Source organism: Danio rerio, chromosome 18 (genome assembly GCF_052040795.2).
Source record: "Danio rerio strain M-AB ecotype USA chromosome 18, GRCz13ab, whole genome shotgun sequence".
NCBI classification, from domain to species: domain Eukaryota; kingdom Metazoa; phylum Chordata; class Actinopteri; order Cypriniformes; family Danionidae; genus Danio; species Danio rerio.
The window spans coordinates 6,778,671-6,802,643 of NC_141038.1; the positions used below are offsets into that span (position 1 = coordinate 6,778,671).

The 23,973-nt window shown below is 34.1% G+C and overlaps 1 protein-coding gene across 10 annotated transcripts in view; it reads right to left on the reverse strand.

Moving 5' to 3' along the window:
* golim4a (golgi integral membrane protein 4a) overlaps nucleotides 1-23,973 on the reverse strand; it is an 836,478-nt gene that overhangs the window by 668,959 nt on the left and 143,546 nt on the right. For 8 of the 10 annotated variants that reach the window (XM_087291292.1, XM_087291289.1, XM_087291290.1 and 5 more), the window contains 7 exon segments: nucleotides 19,903-20,159; nucleotides 16,752-16,828; nucleotides 16,590-16,654; nucleotides 14,232-14,411; nucleotides 11,794-11,862; nucleotides 11,627-11,713; nucleotides 6,331-7,527 (listed from right to left, as the gene is read on the reverse strand). In XM_087291292.1, the coding sequence (XP_087147418.1) occupies nucleotides 7,384-7,527; nucleotides 11,627-11,713; nucleotides 11,794-11,862; nucleotides 14,232-14,411; nucleotides 16,590-16,654; nucleotides 16,752-16,828; nucleotides 19,903-20,159 (879 nt within the window). In that variant the 3' untranslated portion in view covers nucleotides 6,331-7,383. 10 annotated transcript variants of the gene reach the window in all.

Genomic DNA, 23,973 nt, shown 5'->3' on the forward strand with positions numbered 1-23,973 from the left:
TGAGACGATACTAAATATCCACATTAATACCAATGCACAGACAATAGAAATTAAACTCTTAATCCTTTGAAATTGAGTGAAATTGGACTTTTTAGTTGTTTAAATAAATTAGCATTTAAACATTAACAACATATGCATCAAAAATAAAATTATTATAATATAAAGTTATATGAAATATGGTGTGTGTGGGTTTGTGCACACCTTGATATGACTTTAAAAAAAAATTCTAAATAAGCCCATCAGCTCTCAGAACATAGTAAGCATAGTAAGTGTATTTACGCTCCACAGAATTCCATATCAAAACAGAAACTTTTTTGCACAGGCCTATCTGAATGGTTAATGGTGCCAACTGAAGATCAATTGTATACATGACAAATAAATCCACGGGAAAGTTTTGAAAAACCAAACAAACTTCTTTTTCTTCTTGTGATCTTCATGGCGGTTGGCAACCAGCTTTTTGGAGCATTACTGCCACCGTCTGGATTGGAGTTTGGATCAGGAGTTTACTCCCGCATGTGTTTCCTATGAAACCAACTTCTGCTTTAAAAAAAACAGTCGGCACAGAAGCGTGCTATCTCGAAAATAAGCGCATTTTACACGCTTTTCTCTAGATGATATGTATAATCCATTTATAAATAAAATTGTTTTGTTTGCGTCTAAACATTGCAGCCATCCACACAAAATATTGTTATTATTTTGTTGCTGTCGTACCATGAATATTTTCTCAAATTATGATTAAACGTGGAGCTAACAAATTACTAGATAAAATAAGAATTTAATTGATTGCCATCAGTCGAGTCCTTGCCAGAGGCGGCCCGGACTCTACAGACAGACTCGGGCCGGATATGGTTGACTGGAATCGGGTCAGTGCTTTACAGCCGCATCATAAACGCATGTGCGCGAGCGAGCTGCGGGCCGCACTTGGCCCGTATAACACTCACTGATGCCGAGACGGAGCCGAAGGCGCCGAAGGGCAGCCGAGCTCAGCTGATTACTACCTGCTATCTGGGATGCTACCTCTATAGAAAATATAGAATGCATGATTATTTGGTGTCACAGTTTGCAATAAAAAAAAAATATTGTTATAATGGAAGTCAATGGGGCAAAAACAGCCCCCAACATAACGTAAGGGTATTTAATTTGAACAATACACAAGGTAACAATATACAAGTATAAGTCACTAATTAAATTATTATTATTAAATGTGGACCCCCTACTATACTTTTTAGCTAAACAGTGGTTTAATTACAGTAACTAGTTTTATTACAACTAACTACACCCAAAGCTAATGGCAAACTAGACTGTTAGAAAAGCGTAAGAGGCTCACACACATCACTTCTGTTCTATTGAGGTCGGTTGCATGTCTTGCCTGTAATTTGGGCTGTTTGGTTGCTCAATGCGCAGTCAGCCCTGGGTTTCATCAAGTTCACACTTTGTCCTGAGGACTGTTTTGACAGATGAGTCCATTCTTGGGTGGCATCGCTTGATGCCCGCCTGACACGGTGTTAAGAAAGAGCAAGGAGATTAAATCAGATACAGTCATGTGACACTGTGATTAGCAGGAGATAAAACTGATGATGTCAGAGCGTGTTAGCGGAGCGATTCGTTTCCTAGAGACTTGTGAGAACTGAGGCATGTGAACTCTGATCATGGTCATGTAGGAACTATTCAGCCTTGTCAAGGATGGTTCACACCAATGTTCTCATTCTCAGGTCATCCAAGATGTAAGTGACATTACAGATGTTTTATTTGAACCTGTGGTCCTTGGCGATTCCTAAAATGAAAGTTTGTGAGTCAAAAACACGTATACTACCTGACAAAAGTCTTGTCGTCATTCTCAGTTGTAAGATCAACAAATAATAACTTCATTTGGAAAAGTGGCATAATGTGGATTTTTCTGACGAATCATCTGTTGATCTGCATCCCAATCATCACAAATCCTGCAGAAGACCTATTGGAACCAGCATGGAGCCAAGATTCTCACAGAAATCAGTCAAGTTTGGTTAAGGAGAAAGGGTTTGGGGTTACATTCATTATGGAGCCTGAGGTATCAAGACATTTGTGCTGCCCATTACATTACAAACCACAGGAGAGGGCAAATTCTTCAGCAGGATAGCGCTCCTTCTTATACTTCAGCCTCCACATCAAACTTCCTGAAAGCAAAGAAGATCAAAGTGCTCAAGGATTAGCCAGCCCAGTCACCAAATATGAACATTACTGAGCATGCCTGGGGTAAGATGGAGTTGGAGGCATTGAAAATGCATCCAAAGAATCTTGATGAACTCTGGGAGTCCTGCAAGAATGCCTTCTTCGTCATTCCAGATGACTTTATTAATAAGATATTAGAGTCATTGCAGAGATGTATGGATGCAGTCCTCCAAGCTCATGGTAGTCATACACAATATTCATTCTGTTTCCACTGCAGCATGACTTTATATTCTATACTAGACATTATTTCTGTTAAGTGACAAGACTTTTGTCTAAGCAACATCAGACCTCATTGTCCTAAGTAAATAATTAGAAATCAAGGCTTGGTCATAATTTATTTGGTAAAATAAGTGTAATCTAGAGGCCTTAGCCTTTCATGTAAGCCACTTCTGATACCAAATGATCAACTAGAAGTTGAGTTATTACTTGTTGTTCCTAAAACTTGAATAGGTGACAAAACTTTTGTCAGGTAGTGTACAGGTAAAACAAAATTAAAGGGACAGTTCACCCCAAAACTAATTTTATTTACTTAACTACTCACCCTCATGAGGTTCAAGACTTGTTAAACAAAAAATAAGATATTTTAAAGAAAGCTGAAAACCTGTACCCATCGACTTTCATAGTATTGATTTTTTCCATGGAAGTCAATGGATACAGGCTTTCAACCTTTTTCTAAATATCTCCGTGAGGTATTCGTAAAGGTTTCCATCAAGGCTAAGTAAATTGTAACAGAAACGTCATTTTTTTGGTGAACCCTCTCTTTAATATCTAACGATACAATGAGGTTTTCTCAAGTGAGTAACAGAAGTACATTTTATATTCTACATTTTGGGGTAAATATATCTTTTAGATAAATCTCTTTATATTATAATTATATATAAATTATATATATATATATATATATATATATATATATATATATATATATATATATATATATATATATATATAATTATAATTATAATACACATTAGGTTTACACTATAACAGATGTTTCTAAGGTTTAAATCCCAATATAACCCTTATGTACTGTACACATTTTGTTACTGTTGTAAATGTAACTGCTAGCCAGCACAGATGACATAATTAACACAATTAACAAGATTATAACAAAAATCACGGTTACCAACATCATAGAATATTACTTTTATCATCATCCAAGTTTAGTATTATTATTTTCAGCATTTATTTTATTTAATTTTTTTTATGACTATGGATGCTAAATGCTATTTAAAATATCAAAATTATTCAAATTGCCATTACTGTTTATTATTCTGATTACCACAGACTTATTCTATTTCTGTTCTATTGCTGATTATGTTCTGCGTTTCCTGTATGTGTTTTTTTTATTAAGAGAGAAAAACCACATACGCCTAACACAGAACATAATTTCAAGAGTTCACACTTCGATACTGTTTGACAACTTGTTAGCAAGTTAGCAGGTTTGGCATGCTGTCCCGGGAGAGAACCCTGAGCTCGGAGATAGTTGAGCCCAGGGCTCCCGCCAGGTCCATAAAGCATGTGAGGGGAGTACGAGGTCAGGTGTTCTCGAGAGCTCCCCTTGGCAAAAGAGGAAAGGAGGAGAAGGGGTGGATGGGGGGTTTCTTCGGGAAAACGAAGATAAGGGACTAGTTCTTAGCTAGGTTACTTATAGTGAGTTTGGATGAATCTGATTGGCTAGCTAATGAGTGTAGATGAGTGGCCAGCTGCAGTCAATCATATCACGTGCTCCTCTCGAAATTAGTTTGTGAAACTTCATAATATGTCTCAATCATTATCCTTCAACTTAGTCCCTTATTTATCAGGGGTCACCACAGTGAAATGAACCACCAACTATTCAAACACATGTTTTACGCAGCGGATGCCCTTCCAGCTACAACCCAGTACTGGAAAACAGCCATACACTTCCACACTCATATACTACGGCCAGTTTAGTTGATCTAATTCACCTATAGCGCATAGAAGCCAGAGCACCTGGAGGAAACCCATGCCAACAAGGGGAGAACATGCAAACTCCAAACTAAAATACCAACTGGCCCAGCCGGGACTCGAACCAGTGAACATCTTGCTGTGAGATGACAGTGCTAACCACTGAGCCACCGTGCCACCATGTAAATATTTTCAAATGTATAAATCACCTACTAAGATACCAAACATCAGCACAGTAATAGTCTACAGTTTTCAATCTATATATCTACAGATTTATATGTAAAAGCCCTAAAGTCATTATGCTTCCTTCAGAGAACATTTAAATAATATACATTAAAGTGATTTTAATAATTTACATATTTATGTTTATATGAACAAATGTATTTCTGTATTTGCTCGCCAAGAAATTCCACACATTTACTCTGAAGTTTGTCAATAAATAGATAAAATGCAGCACATCAGTTAATCATAATCACCAGTAGACAACACTTCCCCACATGCCCTACATTTGCTTAAGTCAGCATAATTCCAGCGCAGTAACATAACCACCGTATACGTTCACGGATTTATACACATTCAATAGGCCTTCGTGACCCACCATTGTCAGCTCATCCTTTCAGTGGCGATCACTAATTCATATGCGCTTCAGTGTTTTGTTTTAATTTTGGTGTCAAATTCAGCACCGCTGAAACCCGAGCTGAGGAGATTGGGCATGTGAGAGAGCGGGCAACAGAGAAACGAGAGATCTGACAAAATTATACGGCTTATTAAATCTGTCAAAGCGCTTTGTCTGCCGGCAGAACCTCTGCTTCCCTACGGAGAGTTCATTATAGCTGCTGGGGGAACAAAACAATGCAGATATGGTAGTTCAGCACAATAAAAATAAGCGCTTAAACAGAGATAAAAACGAAATTATTAGGTATACCTATGAATGGGTCTCAATGTCCACTGACAGAAATAGGTTGTCAAGCATCAGAATAATAATAATGTAATGGAGCTTTCATTTTTTTATTGTTTTTCACGCAAGAAAATTTATAATGACTAAAATCACAATATTTTGTATATTTATTTTCAACCAAAAATCTTATCAGAAATATTTAAAAGAAGTCATGTGATCACATATTAAAAACACTATTAAAGATCAGTGAAAGCCCAAAATATATTGCCTTATAATGTTTTTTAAACTATTTTTCTAGGTTTTAGCTTTTTGTCAGCAATAACATTTAAATCCTTTAAAATCTATTAAGATTTAGCATAATTATGTATTATTTTAAGTATAACAAATGGATGTCAGATCAAGTACATTGTTTCATTCATCCATTCATTTTCATCCACTTTTTCAGGCCCAATTCGCGGGGGCAGCTGTCTTAAGGCTACGCCGTGGCCGTTGGCGTAGCTGAGGTGCACCTCTCAAAAAATGTTTCTACTCGCCGCAATGATGCGTAGCTGTACATATAAAGATATGTTATGTGTGTGTGTGTATATATATATATATAAGCCCACTGTGTGTGTGTGTGTGTATATACACACACATTCACACATATATATATGTATACATATATATATACATATATGTGTGTGTGTCTGTGTGTGTGTATATGTGTATGTGTGTGTATATATATATATATATATATATATATATATACATACACACACACACATACATGCATACATATATATATATATATATATATATATATATATATATATATATATATATATATATATTTATATATACATATATATATATATATACATACATATATATATATATATATATATATGTATATATATATATATATATATATATATGTGAATGTGTGTATACACACACACACACACACACACACACACACACACACACACACACACACAGACACACAGACACACAGTGGGCTTAATCTACACATTACCTCTGGGTGACCTTATACTGTATATCATGAGCCTTGCAGGAACTACAGGATGAAAGCAGGGCACTTGTTGTCATTTTGCTTTGGGATAATAATTTTTTACATTTATGTTGGATGAAAAGATTTCTTTCCCCTCAACTCAAGGTCAGCAAACATCAAAAAAATCAGCACAGCTGCCAGACTTTGTGCATGATTAAAAACATTGGATGAGCAATAAATCTTTCACCGATTTTTATTTCGCTCACGTCGCCTGCCATCATCAACAAAACTAGAAGGAACACTGTACATATAAAGATATTTATTTTAAATATAAAGTTTAAAGAATATAAAGCTGAACAAATAACAGGAAAAGCTGGTTTCACCAATATTACATCAACTAATAAATCAAAAAATCCCCCACAAAATAAAAAAGGTGATTTCATCTGATAGCATTTATATATATAAAACAAAGTAAATACTTGACAAAATAAATATATAGGTTTTTAAAATGATAGTGATTTAAAGTACATTCCTCGCAAATCTTTTAATCTAATTTGTTCTACATCTGAATAGTATGCATTGTAATTTTCAATGTGCCATTCATTTCTATAACGTCTTATGTTTAATACATCGACAATAAGACTTTAGATCCAGTAGCACGCAGAACACTAGTACAGGTTTATACTAGAGTAATGACTTTTAGACAAAATTCAACAAAGACATCAGAAACAGATCATCCTGGCAAAGACCGATAACATGAGAAAGTTCTTTGTATTATGTCTAGAGAGGCACTTGGTGAAAATCATGTAATTTGGCTTACAGTATGTCTACTCAGTAATCTCACTATGGTAAATATGCAAAGAGAGTACAACATTTTTAAAAAACAGCTACAGTTATCGGCTTGAATTATGTGTAAACATTCATAGTGACCCGAGAGCGTCCTGCCAAACTCACCCAGCATGCAATATTACTGCACTGCATTATTCAACAGCCAAAGAAGGATGAATTAACACTAAAATGAGCATTCAATGGCTGCCTGTCCATCAATTTGAGTGTTTACCTCCAAATTTACCTTGCATATAGTGATCAAACATGGCAAATCTGTCAGTGCAAGAGGTTGTGGTGCATCCCGCTGAAGAAATCAAAGATGAAACAGTATTCTGCCATTTCTTAGATGACAGGTTGACAGCAGGGCGTTTTGGTGCATCTCTGTTTTTAGTCACACAGTCCATTCATTTCCTATTCATTCGATTGACCTAAAAGAACCCTTAAACCTGGCACAAAGTTTATGAGAATGGGACGAGAAATCTCAATCCATACAAGTGGCAGCCATTGACTGTCCTTACTTTCCCCCACCTCACATTTCTGCCCTGCGGATGGGTGGTTTATCTCCGTTACCTTCTTCTTCTTCCTCTTCTTCGTCTTCATAGTTTTCTTCATTGTGATGTTGGGCCGGTTGATTGTCCTGCTTCACTGCTACTCCGTGATCTCTGGGATCTTCCTATGTAGACACACAACCAGAAATAGAACTGTGTAAAAATCATCAAGGTGCACAAACACCCATCAAGTCTGGTTGTTTACTATCAAGGCCTTTTAGTTTGCTGTTTAAAAGAAATGAAGTGATGGTTTGGGATTAACAGCAATTGATAAACATACGAATGAGAGCACCATCTAGAAAACTATATACAGTTGATGACAAAATTACTAGCTCTCCTGTTAAAATTTTAAATATTTTTCCATAGTATTTCTTATTATGGTGATAATCTTATTTTTTTAGTATGGCTGTTAATAATAATAATAATAAATAAATATATATAATATTTATATAATATATATATATATATATATATATATATATATATATATAATCTATATATATATATATATATATATATATATATAGATAATGATGACAAATAAAATCTAAAAAATAAATACAGAATAAATAACAATAATAATAAATAAATCGAAAAAAATAAAATAAAATAAAAATATAAAATATATATAAAAATGAACATAAAATAAATATAAATTTTTAATTAAAATTAACAATAAAAATACATAATTTTATAAATATAAAAATAAATAATAACAATAATAACAATAAAATATAAAAAATAGAAATAAAATAAATAATAAAAATAATAATAACAAAAACATTACAAATATATACAATGAAATATAAAATAAATAAGTCAATAAATATAAAAATAATAATAATAATAAATGAAAATATAAAAATAAAAAAATAAAAAAATATAAAAATAGATAAATAATAATGATAAATAAAATACAAATAATAATAATAATAATCATAATAATAATAAATAAAATATAAATTATATTTAAAATATATAAAATAAATAAATGAATAATATAAAAAATAATAAAATAAATAAAATATAATTTTTTTATATAAAAATAGATAAATAATAAATAAAAAATAAATATAAATAAAAACATAAAATAAATATAGAAATAAATAAATAAATAATAATATATATATATATATATATATATATATATATATATATATATATATATATATATATATATATATATATAAATGAAAAAATAAATATAAAAATAAAAATGTAAACATAAAATCAAATAAATAAAGATAAAAATAAATAGTACTAACAATTATGAATAAAATATTAAAAATAAATCGCAATATGCCTATTCCTGATTATTAATAGCTGCCTGTATGTTCATTTGTAAATATCTGATTCTGGTTAACACGACTTGTATATCATGTTCACAGTACCTCCATCTCTACATATCAATTGCACTTATATCTATATCCTGCACTTGCTGTTGTTGCACTCCTGGGTAGACCTAAACTGCATTGTGTTGTACATGTACATGTGTAATGACAATAAAGTTGTCATTTCTAATCTAATTCGAATCTAATCTCACCTAATCTAACTTAATAAAAAACTCTATTTCAGACTGTTAAACATTCTAGCAAATGCTCTAGATTTGATAGATGATTACACAAGCATAAATGAAACATTCCCCTGAATCTAAAGCAAGAGGTGAAAATGGAGGATGAATGTTTAAAGTGGAGCTGGACTGATGGCAGTAAGTGGACACCACGGAGGACACTGCAATCGATCCGACTCACCCAACTGTGGCGCTGCGCTCTACAGTTACAGCAACGACTTGTACAAAAGAATAAGTGAAAACATACACAAGTAAGCACTACATAACTCTCTGTGATACATTACAGTGTCAGAGACCATGAAAAGTGTTTGCTCCTATACAAACAGCTCTACTAGAGGAATTTATGCTCCTATAGTTCACATTTTAACAATAACAAATGCATAATGCTTAACACAATGTATTTACTAACATGAGGTAATCATGAACAGTACTTGACTAAATGTAAATGTACAGCATTTATTATTCTTAGTTCGACATTAACTAATGCATTTTTAACATCCAAAATTAATGATTGTTATCACCCAAAGCGCTTCACAATCATGAAGGGGGGGGGGTCTTGTCACACCACCACCGGTGTGCAGCATATACTCTGATAAACAGCGCCAGTGAGCTCACCACAGACCAGCTATTGGTGGAGTGAAGAGTCAGTGAAAGAGCCAATTCAGTGGACAGGGATGATTGCGAGGCCATGATGGGTGAAGGCTGACAGGGAGAATTTGGCCAGGACACCAGGGTTACATGGAATTTTTAATGATCACGAGTCAGGACCCCGGTTTAACGTCTGATCTGAAAGACGGCGCTCACTGACATTACAGTGTCCTCTTCACTATACTGGGGCATTACGACTCACACAGACCACAGGTTAATTGCTCCCTGCTGGCCTCTCAAACACCGCTTCCAACAGCAACCTAGTTTTTCAATGTGGTCTCCCATCCATGTAGTTTTGTTTATGTTAGAAAATGCATTAACTAACATCAACTAATGAGACCTTATAGTAAAGTGTTATTAAATACGCAAATCTTTTTAAAAATGTTATCTCCAAAGATGTGATGCTTTAAAAAGATTATGTTCACATAGGCTGCAATCATTTGATCAGCAGAGCAATTAAACAGTAATATTTTGAACAATTATTCCTACAGTGTTCTAGTTGAATATATTTTAAAATGTCATTTATTACGGTGATGTAAAGCTGAATTTTCAGTATTATTACTGCGGCTTTCAGTATAAAATCAAATCAAGCGATCACAAATTTTGGATATTGAGATTTATACATCAGCTTAAATCTGAACCCTAAAAAAAGCTTTTCGTTGAAGTATACTTTGTTAGGTTTGGACGAAATTTCACTGAGATACTACTTGAAAATCATGAATCTGAGGATTAAAATGAACAGATAAATAAAATAAATAAATAAAAATAAATGAATAAATAAATAAAAATAAATAAATAAAAACAAATAAATAAATGAATAAATAAAAATAAATAAATAAATAAATAAATAAATAAATAAATAAATAAATAGCAGAAAATTTTGTGGATTTCTAAAAATCTGTGAATTTATGCGGAATGATTTTGGGAGTATCATAACTAAAAATGTAATAGTTGAATATAATGAAAATAATATCTTATATAATACCTTTTTAACTTTCATTCAATGTTTACAATGCAAATCCAATTACTGTAGATCCACTTATTTGGTAAACAAATCAAGTCTCTTATATTATGAATCTACTAAAAGACAGAAAATTTTACTTTACAAACTGCATTGTAAATAAATCATATGAACATTTTCATTCGGTCAATAGTATTACTGAAATTGCCTTAAAAACGGAATGCATAAAAATGTACACACACAATACACTCAATGATGGGCTAAAAACTGTGGAAATCTGCACATGCAGGTTCCTTGTGGGCCTACACATTACCAATGACAAATTATTGCATATTTTTATTTGTTCACAGTAAAGGGAATTCGGTCAAATAAGCCTAAAATGAAACACGATCTTAATATTTTAATGATTTTTGTCATAAAATTAAAGTAATTTTGACCCATCCAATGCAGTTTTGGCTATTGCTAAAAATATACTGTCGGCCCAGCGACACATTTACGAGAAACTATTATTATTATTATTATTATAGTTATTATTATTATTATTATTATCATCATCATCATCAATGTTAACCCTAAGGTTCTGTTCAAACTGACTACCCTTTTGTTGTGTTATTGGCTGTTTTTGCCCCATTGACTTTCATTATAATTACATTTTTGGTTGCAAAGCCATGACAACATATAATCAAGTGTTCTTGGTTGTTTTCCCTATTGGGAAGAGGTAAAATGTGTAATTTTACTGTTGTTATAATGTTAACTGCTATATTGACAAAAAACGTCATTATAATGGAAGTCCATGGCGCAAAAACAGCCAAAAACATAACAAAAGGGTAGCCAATTTCCCCAGTGTACTATTGATTCCCAAAATAAGTGTCAAAATAAGATTCTTCACCAAAATCATTCCATTTGCTGAAAAACAGAGAAAGTTGTGGTTTAATTAAGACTTAAAATCACCCCCCACAGCATTCAATCCCCAACAGCACACAATAGTTAAAATTCTTTAACGAATAGAAATATGGCTTGTATTTGAAAGAAGACTATGCTGTACCTGTTCTACATTCTCCTCATTATACGGGTCTCCCTCTTCCTCTCGCGCCACTTCATGCTTGGGATTGTCTACCAGCTCTTCTTGAGCCTGGAAACACAAAGCAAATCACAGTTAGGGAACAAATAACCATTCCTGCTTCATTTATAGAACTGCATTAGTTTTCCAACCTCATCATCTCCTTCCTCCTGGTACTGCTCATCCAGAGCGTCTTCCTGCTGATCTGGGTTTCCGGGCATCTGAACAAAACTCATCACTTTAGACTTGCTCTGCTGCATAACAAATATCCTCTAGATATCACATTCTCAAACTAAATCAAGTCTCAAAAACAAAAAAGTTCTGTTTACTCCGAATTATGACAATGAGACGCAAAAACAAATTGGTTTACAATAAATGTCTATGGGTTCTATGCACAGCTAGTGTTTTTCAGCCAATGATGAACTTCCAGTGAGAGCTTTATGTGACTATTTTTTAATTTCATAAGGTTCCTTTTACAGCATCGATGTTGTAATGTAATTAAAATATGATCAGTTAAATAGACGCAAGCATTAATATCCATATTTTAAAGACATGGCGGGGAGCAATATAATTTATTTGAAGTGCTTCTAGTCCGGTTTGAGACCCACTTTATATCGTATCTCAGCCAGGCAGTGAAGATTGCTGTTTTTTTTAAAGAAATCAGATCTTAAACACAGTGATTTCTGTACGCCATGAAAATTCACCGGAAGCCCTGGGACTGGCCGACTGAAATTAAAAGTCTGTGGGGTATATGTAGAACTTTTCCAGACATGAGACCCGTTTAGAATTTGCAAGTACATCTAAAGATGGTCAATCTAAGCCTTAAAGGGGTTTTAATTGCAGAGTAAATTTATTGTAGTATATTTCATAAGAATCTGTGAACTAAGTTTATAATTTTAATTTGTAAAGTAAAGAAGTCAGATTTTCAGCCTTCCTGAATTATTAGCCCCTCTGTATATCTTTTCCCCAGTTTCTGTTTAACATATTTTCAGCACATTTCAAAACATAATAGTTTTAATAACTATTTCTAATAACCGATTTCTTTTATCTTTCCCATGATGACTTTCCCAAGATGATATTTTTTCAAGACCCTTCTATACAGCTTAAAGTGACATGTAAATGCTTAACTGGCTTAATTAGGCAAGTCATAGTAATAGGGTATATGCCGAAGCATGCTAATAGGACTTTTAATTTGCCATTAACCTGGGTTAAGCACTTCCGGCGAATTAAATGCCAATGCAAAATCCGGTGCGTTCAAGGTCTGTTTTCTTTAAAAATCAGAGATCTCCACTGGCTGACTGATATCCGATTTTAAGTGGGTCTCAGATTGTACAAGAAGCACTTCATTAAATTACATTTTCCCCCGTCATGTCTTTATAATATGAGCATTTATTTTACCCCAGTATGTTCAATGGAGCTTCTGCGTTAGCCTGCCGATTCTGACGGGCGCGTGCGAGTAAACAGCTTTTTGTCTCGTTTTATGTTTGAGCAAATAAATAAATGCTAAAGTTTATTTAACTGAATGTATTTTAATGCCATTACAACATCGATGCTGTATAAGGAACCGTATAAAATGGGAAAAAGTTCACAATAACAGGTCACCGGAAGTGTATCAGCATGGGAACTGCACTAGCTAGGCATATACCCTATTAGGCAATCATTATAGAACGATGGTTTGTTCTTTAGACAATCAAAAAAATTAAATATTGCTTAAAGGGGCTATTACGACTTTCTCCAGAAGAAAAAATAATATAGGACATACTGTAAAAAAAATCTTTGCTCTGTTAAACAACATTAATTATTAAATATTTGAAAAAGAAAAAAAAATTCACAGGGGACGAATAATTCTTCAACTGTGCATGTGTACATTGTACATGGGTTCTCTCTAAATGTAGACGATCCAAAATATATTTGATGAAAATCATAAGAAATTAGCTACGTAAATAGACTTGCGTTACCTAAAAAAAATCCATATAGCTCTATCCAAAAGTCTCATTGAGCAACCATCATACAGTTCAATTTAATAGCCCTCCGGTGATTTTTTTTATATTTCCCAAATGATGTTAAACGGAGCAAGGAAGTTTTCACAGTAAGCCTGATAAAATTTTTTCTTCTGGAGAAAGTCTTATTTCGTCAAGAATAAAACCAGTAAAAAAAAAAAAAAACATTTTAAGGTCAGTATTATTAGCACTCTTAATATATTTTTCCGATTATAAATAGAACAAACCATTGCTATGCAGCAACTAATTAACCTAACTTGCCTAATTAACCTACAGTAGTTAAGCCTTTAAATGATACTTGAAGCTAAATACTAGTATCTTGATACCTAGTAAAATATCTAGTGAAACATTGTGTACTGTCATCATGACAAAGATAAACGAATCTAATCTAAACTATTATGTTTATGTGTTGAATGTGTTGAAATAAATCTTTCCATTAAACAGAAATTGGGGCTAACAATTCAGGAGGGCTAATACTTCAAACTTCAACTGTATGCATAAAGTTATATAATTAAAAAAAATATTTTATAAAATATTATAATTTTAAATGGAGTATCACAGTATCATCTGCAAAATAAGCTGTCATTTACCACCAGTTGCTCTTCTGCGGGTGGCTGGTGCTGATTCTCAGCATGTGGGTGCATGTCCGGGTGGCCGACGGGTGCTGGCTCTTCCTCCTCATGATGATGCTGCTGCTCAGCCTCCTCAAACTCATCCTCACCCTGGTTGTTGGGGTCGTCCTCTGGATCAACATCCGCTTCTACTGGTCGCTGTCAAATTAATGCATTGATCATAAAAGTGCTTTGTATAGCAATACACAATAAATGCACTATATAGATGTACATTACATGCACACATTATTCATCAGTATGCAATGATCAACTAGAAGTCAAGTTATTATTTGTTGCTCTTACAACTGGGATTGACGACAAGACTTTTGTTAGGTAGTGTATAGTTTAGTTTTTAATAGGGATGTAACGGTATCAGAATTTCACGGTACGGTAATACCTCTGTATGAATGGCACGATACGGTATTTATTGAGTTATTTACAGGAAAACAAAACTAATGAAAAGACTCGAAAAAAAAAGTGCCAAAAGTACTCATTTACCTTAGCACTGAACATATCAATGACATACAAATTAGCCATCTATCTGTAAGTTTCGATACAGGAACTTCAATTTTTTCAATTTTAATAACAAAAAACTATAAAACCATGTAAATAAAATAAAGTTTCAATTTAGTATTGTTGAAAACTCATCACATTCAACATTTAATCACTCACTCACTTAGATAGAGATGTTTTTTTTAAGGAAAATTATCATATAAATATAATCTGGTAAAAGCTGGGATCTCTGGGCATTTTCAATGTCCCCGGCAACAGAAAAAAAAAACCTCTCATTTGGGACTGAGGTTTCTGGGACAGAGAGTTATGATTTAGCCAAGGTTGACAGCAGTGGGTAACGTTGTGCATGGTCTTTCCACCACTTGAGAGGACAAACCATGAGTGAGATAGAGGTCTCTTTGCGGTACAAGTCAATAGCCCCTTTCACACAGTGATACCGGTAAATATCTGGAAAATTTCCGAAACGACTTTACCGGTATATTCAAAAAAGCGCTGTTCACACAGGCGAGGACGTTACGGAAATTTTCCGGAAAAGAGCATTCACACATCCATTCCAAAATACCGGTAAATTCTGCCATCATTCACCACAAATGAGCTTTAAACGGCTGCGCTTGTATTTGTAAACATTTGACTAAATTACAAACTCTGTGGATGATCAATATTGTGAACAACTTTCGCAGGATCACTTTCGCATGTCGAGATGTTCATAATATGTGCGTGTGCAGGCGCTCACAGGCTGAAGCTTGAAGGTAAACAAACATAAGCATCTCATCGATGATTATTTAAACAGTTGGCATTAAGAAGAACATATAAACATAACCTGACTAACTTCTAGCAGCTAAATGTGTCTGGAAAAATATTCAAAAGTTTTTATTCTCACAAACCGCGCGGTTGTAAATGCGTCTGACTGTTGTGATTGGCTAAAGCAGACGTCTCACGTCAGCACGTTCTAGACGTGCACGCGCTTATTACGGCAATCTTCCATCTGCATTCACACAGCGCAGCATTCCGGCAAATTGCCGGTAATGTTACAACTTCTCTTTCCGGAAAATAGCCAGAACGAATTTACCGGTATTTTCAAAAAGGACCTGTTCACACATACAACCTTTCCGGAAAGGTCTGTATGTGTGAAAGGGGCTAATGTCTGCATCAATCTAACAAGTGTGCTGTGTTCTGCAGCCCCCATGACTGTTTTCAGTAGTATTCCCCGACTTATATTTCACCACAGTCTGGCAGTGCCTGCATACCGTTTTTTTCTTTGTCTGTCACCTTTTTTCCTTTTTCGTATCTTTTTAGAAAGAAACCGAAATACTTTCACACATCCGATTTAAAACCCGCTTTAGGTTCACACACTCCATTTCCGCATTACTGGATCTGTAGTAACAACAGACCGCAAAGGATGATGGCCACACCTAGGCTGATGGGAATTGTAGTTCCCGCTACCTTCTGTTCGCTTCATTCGCTTAGACAAACTTTTCTCAGAAATATAGTTTTATTGAGTCATGCGCCTACGGTAATATTGAAAAAAATTACTATTGCGGTATGACGGTATTTACAATATTGTTACATCCCTAGTTTTTAATAAATGAAAATAACCCAAGAATTTGAAAGTAAAAAAAAAAACAAATAAAAAACAACTGCCCTTTCTGTTTTAAAATGCATTAAATTTTCTTGGTTGTAAAAGACTCCATGTATAAATGATCTAAAATACATATTTATTGCCCCATTTTTACTGCTCATTCTGTGAAGAAAATGTCTTTCTCAAGCCCAATTTATATGAACAAAGGTGCATGTATGCGTTTATAGCAACATAAGGTAAAACACCTTCTCCTCATGGTGAACGTTGTCCTCTTCACCTTGCCTTGGATCTTCATGTAGTGCGTTCTCCTCTACAAATCACAAAAACACATGAAAATCACCCTCTGACATTAAAACACTCAAGAAAACAGATTAAAGTAAACATGGTCAAAACAAATGAACCGTCACCTTTCTCCTCGGCTATCTGTGCCTCTTCTTCTCCCTGCACTATATCAGCATCCATGTTTTCATATTCTGCCTTTTTCCTAATAAATAAACAGAAACAGAATTATAAAATACATTCCAGGTCTATATCAGCCTTCCCTAAGGTGGTGAGTTTGATTTGTAAGGAAAAAAGAACTGAGAAACTTTCAATGCAATACAGGTCACTTAATACAAAGGTGACCGTCAAATGTGAAAAAGTAAATCATAGTGACAAGAAGAGCCTCTAAACATGCATGCATGAACAGCATTCATTAACACGCAAAGTATTGTTAAAAATAAATGTAATTGTTGTTTATATTTTGTATTAAATAACACTATTTGGTGACTGATGCTCTTATTTGTTGGAAAATCAAAGCAATGTGATCTATTGGAGCTTAAAACTATATTTAAGGGCCCAACCATACACCCGGCCCAATGCGGCGCAAGGTGCGACGCAATAGCTGTTTGCTAGTTTCAGCTTGGCGCAAAAGTCTTTTTGATGTTTTGTGCCACGCTGTTTAAACAGCAAATGCATTTGCGCTCATATGTGCGCCCATAGGCGTTCTAGTCTAAAAAAAGAGGCGTGTTGAGGCGCATTGCTGGTGCGTTGCTATTTTGAGGAACTTAAATAGAAGGTTCAAATAGATCAGATCAAAGCTGGCCTATTGTCCAGCGCAGAGCGTGTTAGTTGTGTGCCATGCTTACACATTGCTTAATACACACAGGATGTACAACAATACGTAAATATCTTTACAAATGAAAAATTAATTAAAATATTAGGATATATTTATATATATATATATATATATATATATATATATAAAAGATATAATAAGGATATACAGCCTATAGAATATAAATATAAAGGATTAAAATATTACAAAAATTATTATTTTCTAGCCTACATAAATATAAAAACCATACCTTCGTGCCTTTTTCATCTCGGGGGGGCTTTTTCAATTTATTCATAACAAATTGCTTTTGTATAATGTTATTTTATTAGCAGTATTATTTATTATATGCATATGTATATTTGTTTTATTAAAAACAAGCTTAGATTTGCCCACCTTTCAGATTTTAGACCATATGGGGCGCAGCATGTGTGTTTGGATATAACTCAGTTTTGTGACCACACTTCGTTATTATTGTTAATTTTTTTAGTTTGCTGGAAATTAGAACTGAATTTAGAATTAGTTTTGAAAATATATATTTGCACTTAACAAACTAAATTAATTATTTATAGGCTAATGGATGTCTGTGCATACAACACGTTTCCCTATCCACGAGAGTGAAAGTGAAAGTAAAGAATGAGGAGGCTCATCTCTCATTCTCGGGCTGTAGATGCTCTGTTTAACTGTTTTCTTGCTAGTAAAACGCTCAGTTTTTCCACTTACGAAGTCTGTCATGTAAATAGCAAATGCGCTATGGCGTGACGCAACTGACTTTTAAAGGGAATGGGAGATGAGACTCTGTTTGTTTCATTCTTAAAACACACCTATAACTCATAAGCTTAACCCTTTTAAACCATGCACCATGGCACAAATAGAATTTTTCCGTCCTTATATTAGCAAAAGTGGATTCTGACAAGCCCTAATTGCTTTTGCGCCCTGCGCTTTGCGCATGAATTGTCAAAATAGAGCCCTAAATCTCATTCATGATAGAGTTAGTATATTAAATCAGTGGTTCTCATGGTCCTTGTGGTCCCCAAAAACGGCTTATTTTGCATGTCTCTTTGGCCTAACACACCTGATTTAGATACCCAGCTCATTAGAAGAGAGCTTCAAGAAAGAAGTGTTCCGATCAACACATCTTTTCCTACATAGTGTTCACTGCTCTCTACTCCTTGCACAGGGAAAATCGGATAAAAAAAAAACTCAATTGGAACTAAAGTAACACAAAAACTTACAATAACATTACTCCACCCAAATTGCATATTAGGGATTTTTTTTTAAATTTTATTTATTTATTTTTTTTAGAGAGGAAAAAATAAATCAATCAAGAGAAACAAAATATATAAATATAAACTTTAGAAAAAATTTTTTGCAGTATTTTAATTAAATTTAAATGTATTATCTTTCTATTTCTAAAGATGTTAGGAGACCAAACTCTTATTTTAATGAATTTATTAGTTTATTAAATCTGTTTTGATGAAATGCACCAAAATATATGACCTATATTCATTGAGAATTCATTTTCAAAACCAGGCTATACTTATTTATGCTAAGCACTTAATATATAAAAATAAATGATTCCCGCTACAAAAATGTTTGCAGCTTCACAGGCCACTTAGGGAACAAACCTCTAAAGTGGTGGCAGCTTAATGAAGATGCTCATATAAAAAATGAAGTTTCCGTACATGCATTGCTAAAGTGTGATTTATTTTTTTTTTTGGTTCTGTGGGTCTCGTCTATCAAATCTGAGCTTTATTTTGTATTTTTTATTGGATTCAAGTCAGGTGTTTGGCTGGGCCATTCAACAGCTTGATTTACTTTCTCTGAAAGCATTTGAGAGTTTCCTTGGCTCTGTTTTGGACCATTGTCTTGTTGAAATGTCCACACTGGTTTCATTTTCAACAGCTAATGTAGATTTTGGACTGAAGCAGCTGATTTTAATTTACAATGAGGAAGGGCTGAGGGTTGCTATCTGGGCTTTCACTGGACTTCACACCTCCCTTTCTTCATGTCTTTTTTCCCTGTGTCATTTCATTTTATTACACATAACTTAATTTATAAACTAATTAGATTTTTTTCTTTGCATTTATGGATTTCTTTGGTTGTTATCAACATCTGGTGAAAATTTCACAGTCCACAAAGTCCACAGCACCTTTAAGAATATGTTTTCTGAGAAAAATAATGACTTTTAATACTTAATTCCCCCACTATATGCATAGGTTGTGGGGCTGCGCATCATTGAATTTGCTCCTCAGTGTTTTGGCTTTCAGTAGTAAAAATTACATACACTGAACTGCACTTCAACTCTAAGAACTGGATTGACAGTTTCAATTTACTAGAACTTCTATGTTAAGCTGCTTTGACACAATCTACACTATAAAAGCACTATAGAAATAACAGGGGACAGCGAGGACCAGGAGATTGAGAAGCTAATAGCCTAATAAATAACTGGTAGTAATTCTGACCGGAGCATCTCTTGCTTGAGTTTTTGCTCTTTGAGATCAGCCTCTCGGTTCAGCTGCTCCTCTCTCTCTCTCTGCAGGCGTAGTCTTTCCTCTCTCTCCTTCTGCTGCTGCAGCTGCTGCTTCTGCAGGGCCTCCTGACGCAGATGCAGCTGTCTGCGCTCCTCCGCCAGCTGTGCCGCCAGACGCTGCTGCTCCTGCTGCTGTTCATAAGCAGACTTCACCCGCTCCACCTGCGCATGACCTTCAGCTGGTGCCACCTGCGGGAAAAGCAGAAGAGAGAGGGACAAACAACATGACAAAATCAGAAAATAGAGTTAGTATTTAAGGATGAACCAGGAATAGCTAAGAATAAAAAAAAAATTATGAGCAATTCCAGCTATATGAATATGACATCTGCAGTAAAAACTCAAAACATATGCAAACACAGGAGAAGGACAGGGGATAGAGCTGGTGGAAATGTGGAGAAGACTTGGCAAACCACTTTCACATATTTTGGAGTTGCCCATCCATTCAGTCATACTGGCAGGACGTTATGCAAGTAATACGAAACATTTTTAGTGATGATGTGGATTTTTCTGTTACAACAATTTATCTGGGAAATATTGCAGCCAACTTAATGGTAAAAGACAAGTATTTATTAAAAATACTCCAAGCAACCAGTAAGAAAACTGTGACTCAAAAGTGGCTACAACTGAAAACCCCTACGAAATTTGAATGATTGGATATCATATCTAATGTTCAAAAGATGGAGAGGATGACTTTTTCTTTAAAACTACAAATGGACAAATACCTGCAATATTGGGAGAAATGGATTGTACTTATGCTTTTACACAGTGTAATCTGATTTCGATGTGTATTTGTTCATATGACCTGTAAGGAAATATGTGACCAGTCAACTGTTCATTTAAGTTCTGGTGTTTTATTGTATTATTTAATTTATTTTATTTTATTTAAATCCATTACTTGTATTTTTTCCCTGTTTTTTTTCCTTAAAAAAGATAAATAAAAGTAAAGTATATATATAAAAAAAAAAAACTCAAAACATAAGTTCACAGAGAAAGAATAAGTTAACATTATATTAAAGCATCTATTTACATTTTCCAAACCACAGAGGTATTCACTCTCAGCATAAAAGGTACACGGTGGTACAAATAATGCTCCTTAAGAAGAAAGTTTTGTACCTTTATAAAAATTTTACTTTAAATGGTACAGAAAAGACCTGATATGATACTGTTCTGTACTGTTTATGAATAATTTCAATATTAAAACATGAGCCATTATTGAGCCAAGTTCTATAAAACAAAACAACTGGTAAAACAAAACTATATTGTAAACTAAACATTGAAGGCATTTTAATAAACGTTTGTTAAGCATTTTCTGATAAATACATTTTCATTATTGATATCCGCATCTTTTGACGTTTGCGTTCCACTACGCACGTGAGCTGGCAAAAGTCCTGCATATGCAAAGTGTTCATGCAGACATTTTATTATTGTAAAACTAATCAAACATTGTGCATATCTTGTTACTATTTGTGCTCTATTTTTAAATTAAGTAAATAAATTAACTTAAGTGATTACAAAGGTATTTGTAATCTAATTTCTAAAAAATTTGAAAAAAAATGTTTTAAATTGTGCATGGGAGAATGTGTTTCAGTAACATTTTTGTGAAAAGTGCTGTGAAATGTTTAGGAAAAAAATTATCTTGATTTATGTTCAAGTATTTTTTATAAATTTTTGTAAATGGAAAAGTTGCATTTATACAATAAGAAACTTTAAAAAAACATGGTTTAAAACTGTATTTGATGTTTGATATTTACTGAAAACAAATTGACACATTTTGGATAAAGCAAAATGCCTTTAAATAGTTCTTGAAGGAACACATTTGATACTTAAGGGACAAAGTGTCTTGTCACGGTAGTGCTGGGGTGGCCAACCCTGTTCCTGGAGAGCCACATTCCTGCAGATTTCAGTTGCTACTCATATCAAACACACCTGAACCAATTAATAAGGACCTGAACACCACGTGATAATTGCAGGCAGGTGTGTTTGATATGGATTGCAACTGAATTTTGCAGGAAGATGGCTCTCCAGGAACAGGGTTGGCCACCCCTGCTGTAGTGGTACCTTCATGGATCAGATTTGTATCTTTGATGAAGGTACAATATTGACTCTGCAAGTTTTAAACACCAAAGGTACATTTTGGTTTCCCATGGTACAAATCATGGTCTTAAAGGTACAAACTGCAATGGTACAAATTTGTTTTTTAGGCCCCGTTTACATTAGTGCGTTTTAGTTTTAAAACGACGTTTTAGATCAAAAACGATCCGCATCCACACTAGCGTTTTACCTAGTGTCTCTGAACATATCTCCGTCCACACTACGCCACCAAAAACGTATATCACGTGACCATTTGCGTGCAATGGTCCATTGGGCATGCGTGTTCTAGTATAAACAGAAAGCATGCATCTCGCTGGGCATTTGGTTTTTGTTAGTCAACAAACGCCAGTTGTACATTAAAAACGCGATGGCAAAGAAAGCAAGAGAGGTATTTTTGTGGACAGACGACGAAGTCGAGTTGTTACTAAACATAACAAATGAATAACTGCACAATGGCGCCTAAAACAGACAATAGTGCAAACAACGCTCCCATTTCTGTGCCCATGTTGTTGTTTACAGTACTGTCTTCCGGTAGCGTTAAAGCCATGTGTTATAGTCATGTGATAGGGAATTGATGAATAAGGGAAGGATACGCAATGATACAAAAGCCCCAATCAGCTAGCGAATCTCAGCAGCCCTGCCTCCGTTTTCAGATGTCTCCGTTTTTTCCTCCTCCACACTGAAACGGAGCAGCAGCGTTTTAGAATGAAAACGGCCTCTCCAGCGTTTTCAAAACGCTCCGTTTACGGCGCTCGAGAACTCTGGCGCAGTGTGGGCGGATGGCGTAACTGTAGCAAAACTTATGCATTTTAAAACGAAAACGCATTAGTGTAAACGGGGCCTTAGTCTTAAGGTACAATTCTGTTCCATAAAAAGGTACTGCTGCTGTGACAAGGGTCTGTACCGTCTTTGGTACAACATTGTACCCTTTTTTTGAGAGTGCAGGATCAGAAAAATGTAAATCCGTAAACTATTTTTAGATTTTAAATGAGGAAAATAAACACGCATTATGGATGTAACGAAAAACGTCTGCGAGTTTACAGTATGCAACATACTTTGTAGAAATTCTGTGAATTCAACTGCACAAGAAAATATGCGAATCAAAAGGATAAGAGTTGGCTTACTATTGAACAGAAATGATTGATTTTATTTTATTCGTAGGATACGTAGGTTGGCGTATGCTCCATTCAGCAATTGCGTTTCTGCAAATCAGCATGTTACAATGATCTACAGGATAATGTGATGCTAAAAAACTGGAAAAATTATGCTGACGATTCAGCTTTGTATTACATCACATATTAAAATAAAGAGTAATTATTCTTATTCTAATAATATTTCACATAATTACCGCTGCTACTTTCAGTGTTCATACACATTTTACTACAAAAATTCCATCACTTTTCCAAGATTTTTCCAGAACTTTCAAGTAAATTTTCATGACCTATTAATTCATGAATTGTTTACGTATACATGGTAAATAATAAGAAAAATAATGACGTTCATATTTATTACAGCATATCATAGAACACGCAACAATCTATTTAGTTTAAATTTGTTTTTATATCTCTGTACAATTATTTTGATGATGTTTAAACAACACTAACAATGTGAGAGCAAGTTTTTGGCCAAGAACAGAAAAGAAATAACGACAACTAACCTATATTCAAGTTAGGGCTGCACAATATATCGTTTTAGCATCAATATCGCAATGTGTGCATCCGCAATGGTCACGTCGCAGGATATGCAATGTAATATAGTTTAATATAGAGTTTAATATTGGAGTAAAAGTTTATCATCTGCATGCATTTATAAAGAGACAGATCACCCAAAAATTACTTCCCATTTTCATTCTACCCTTTACTTGTTTTAAACATTTATGAGTTTTCTTTTTTAAATGAATACAAAAAGAATA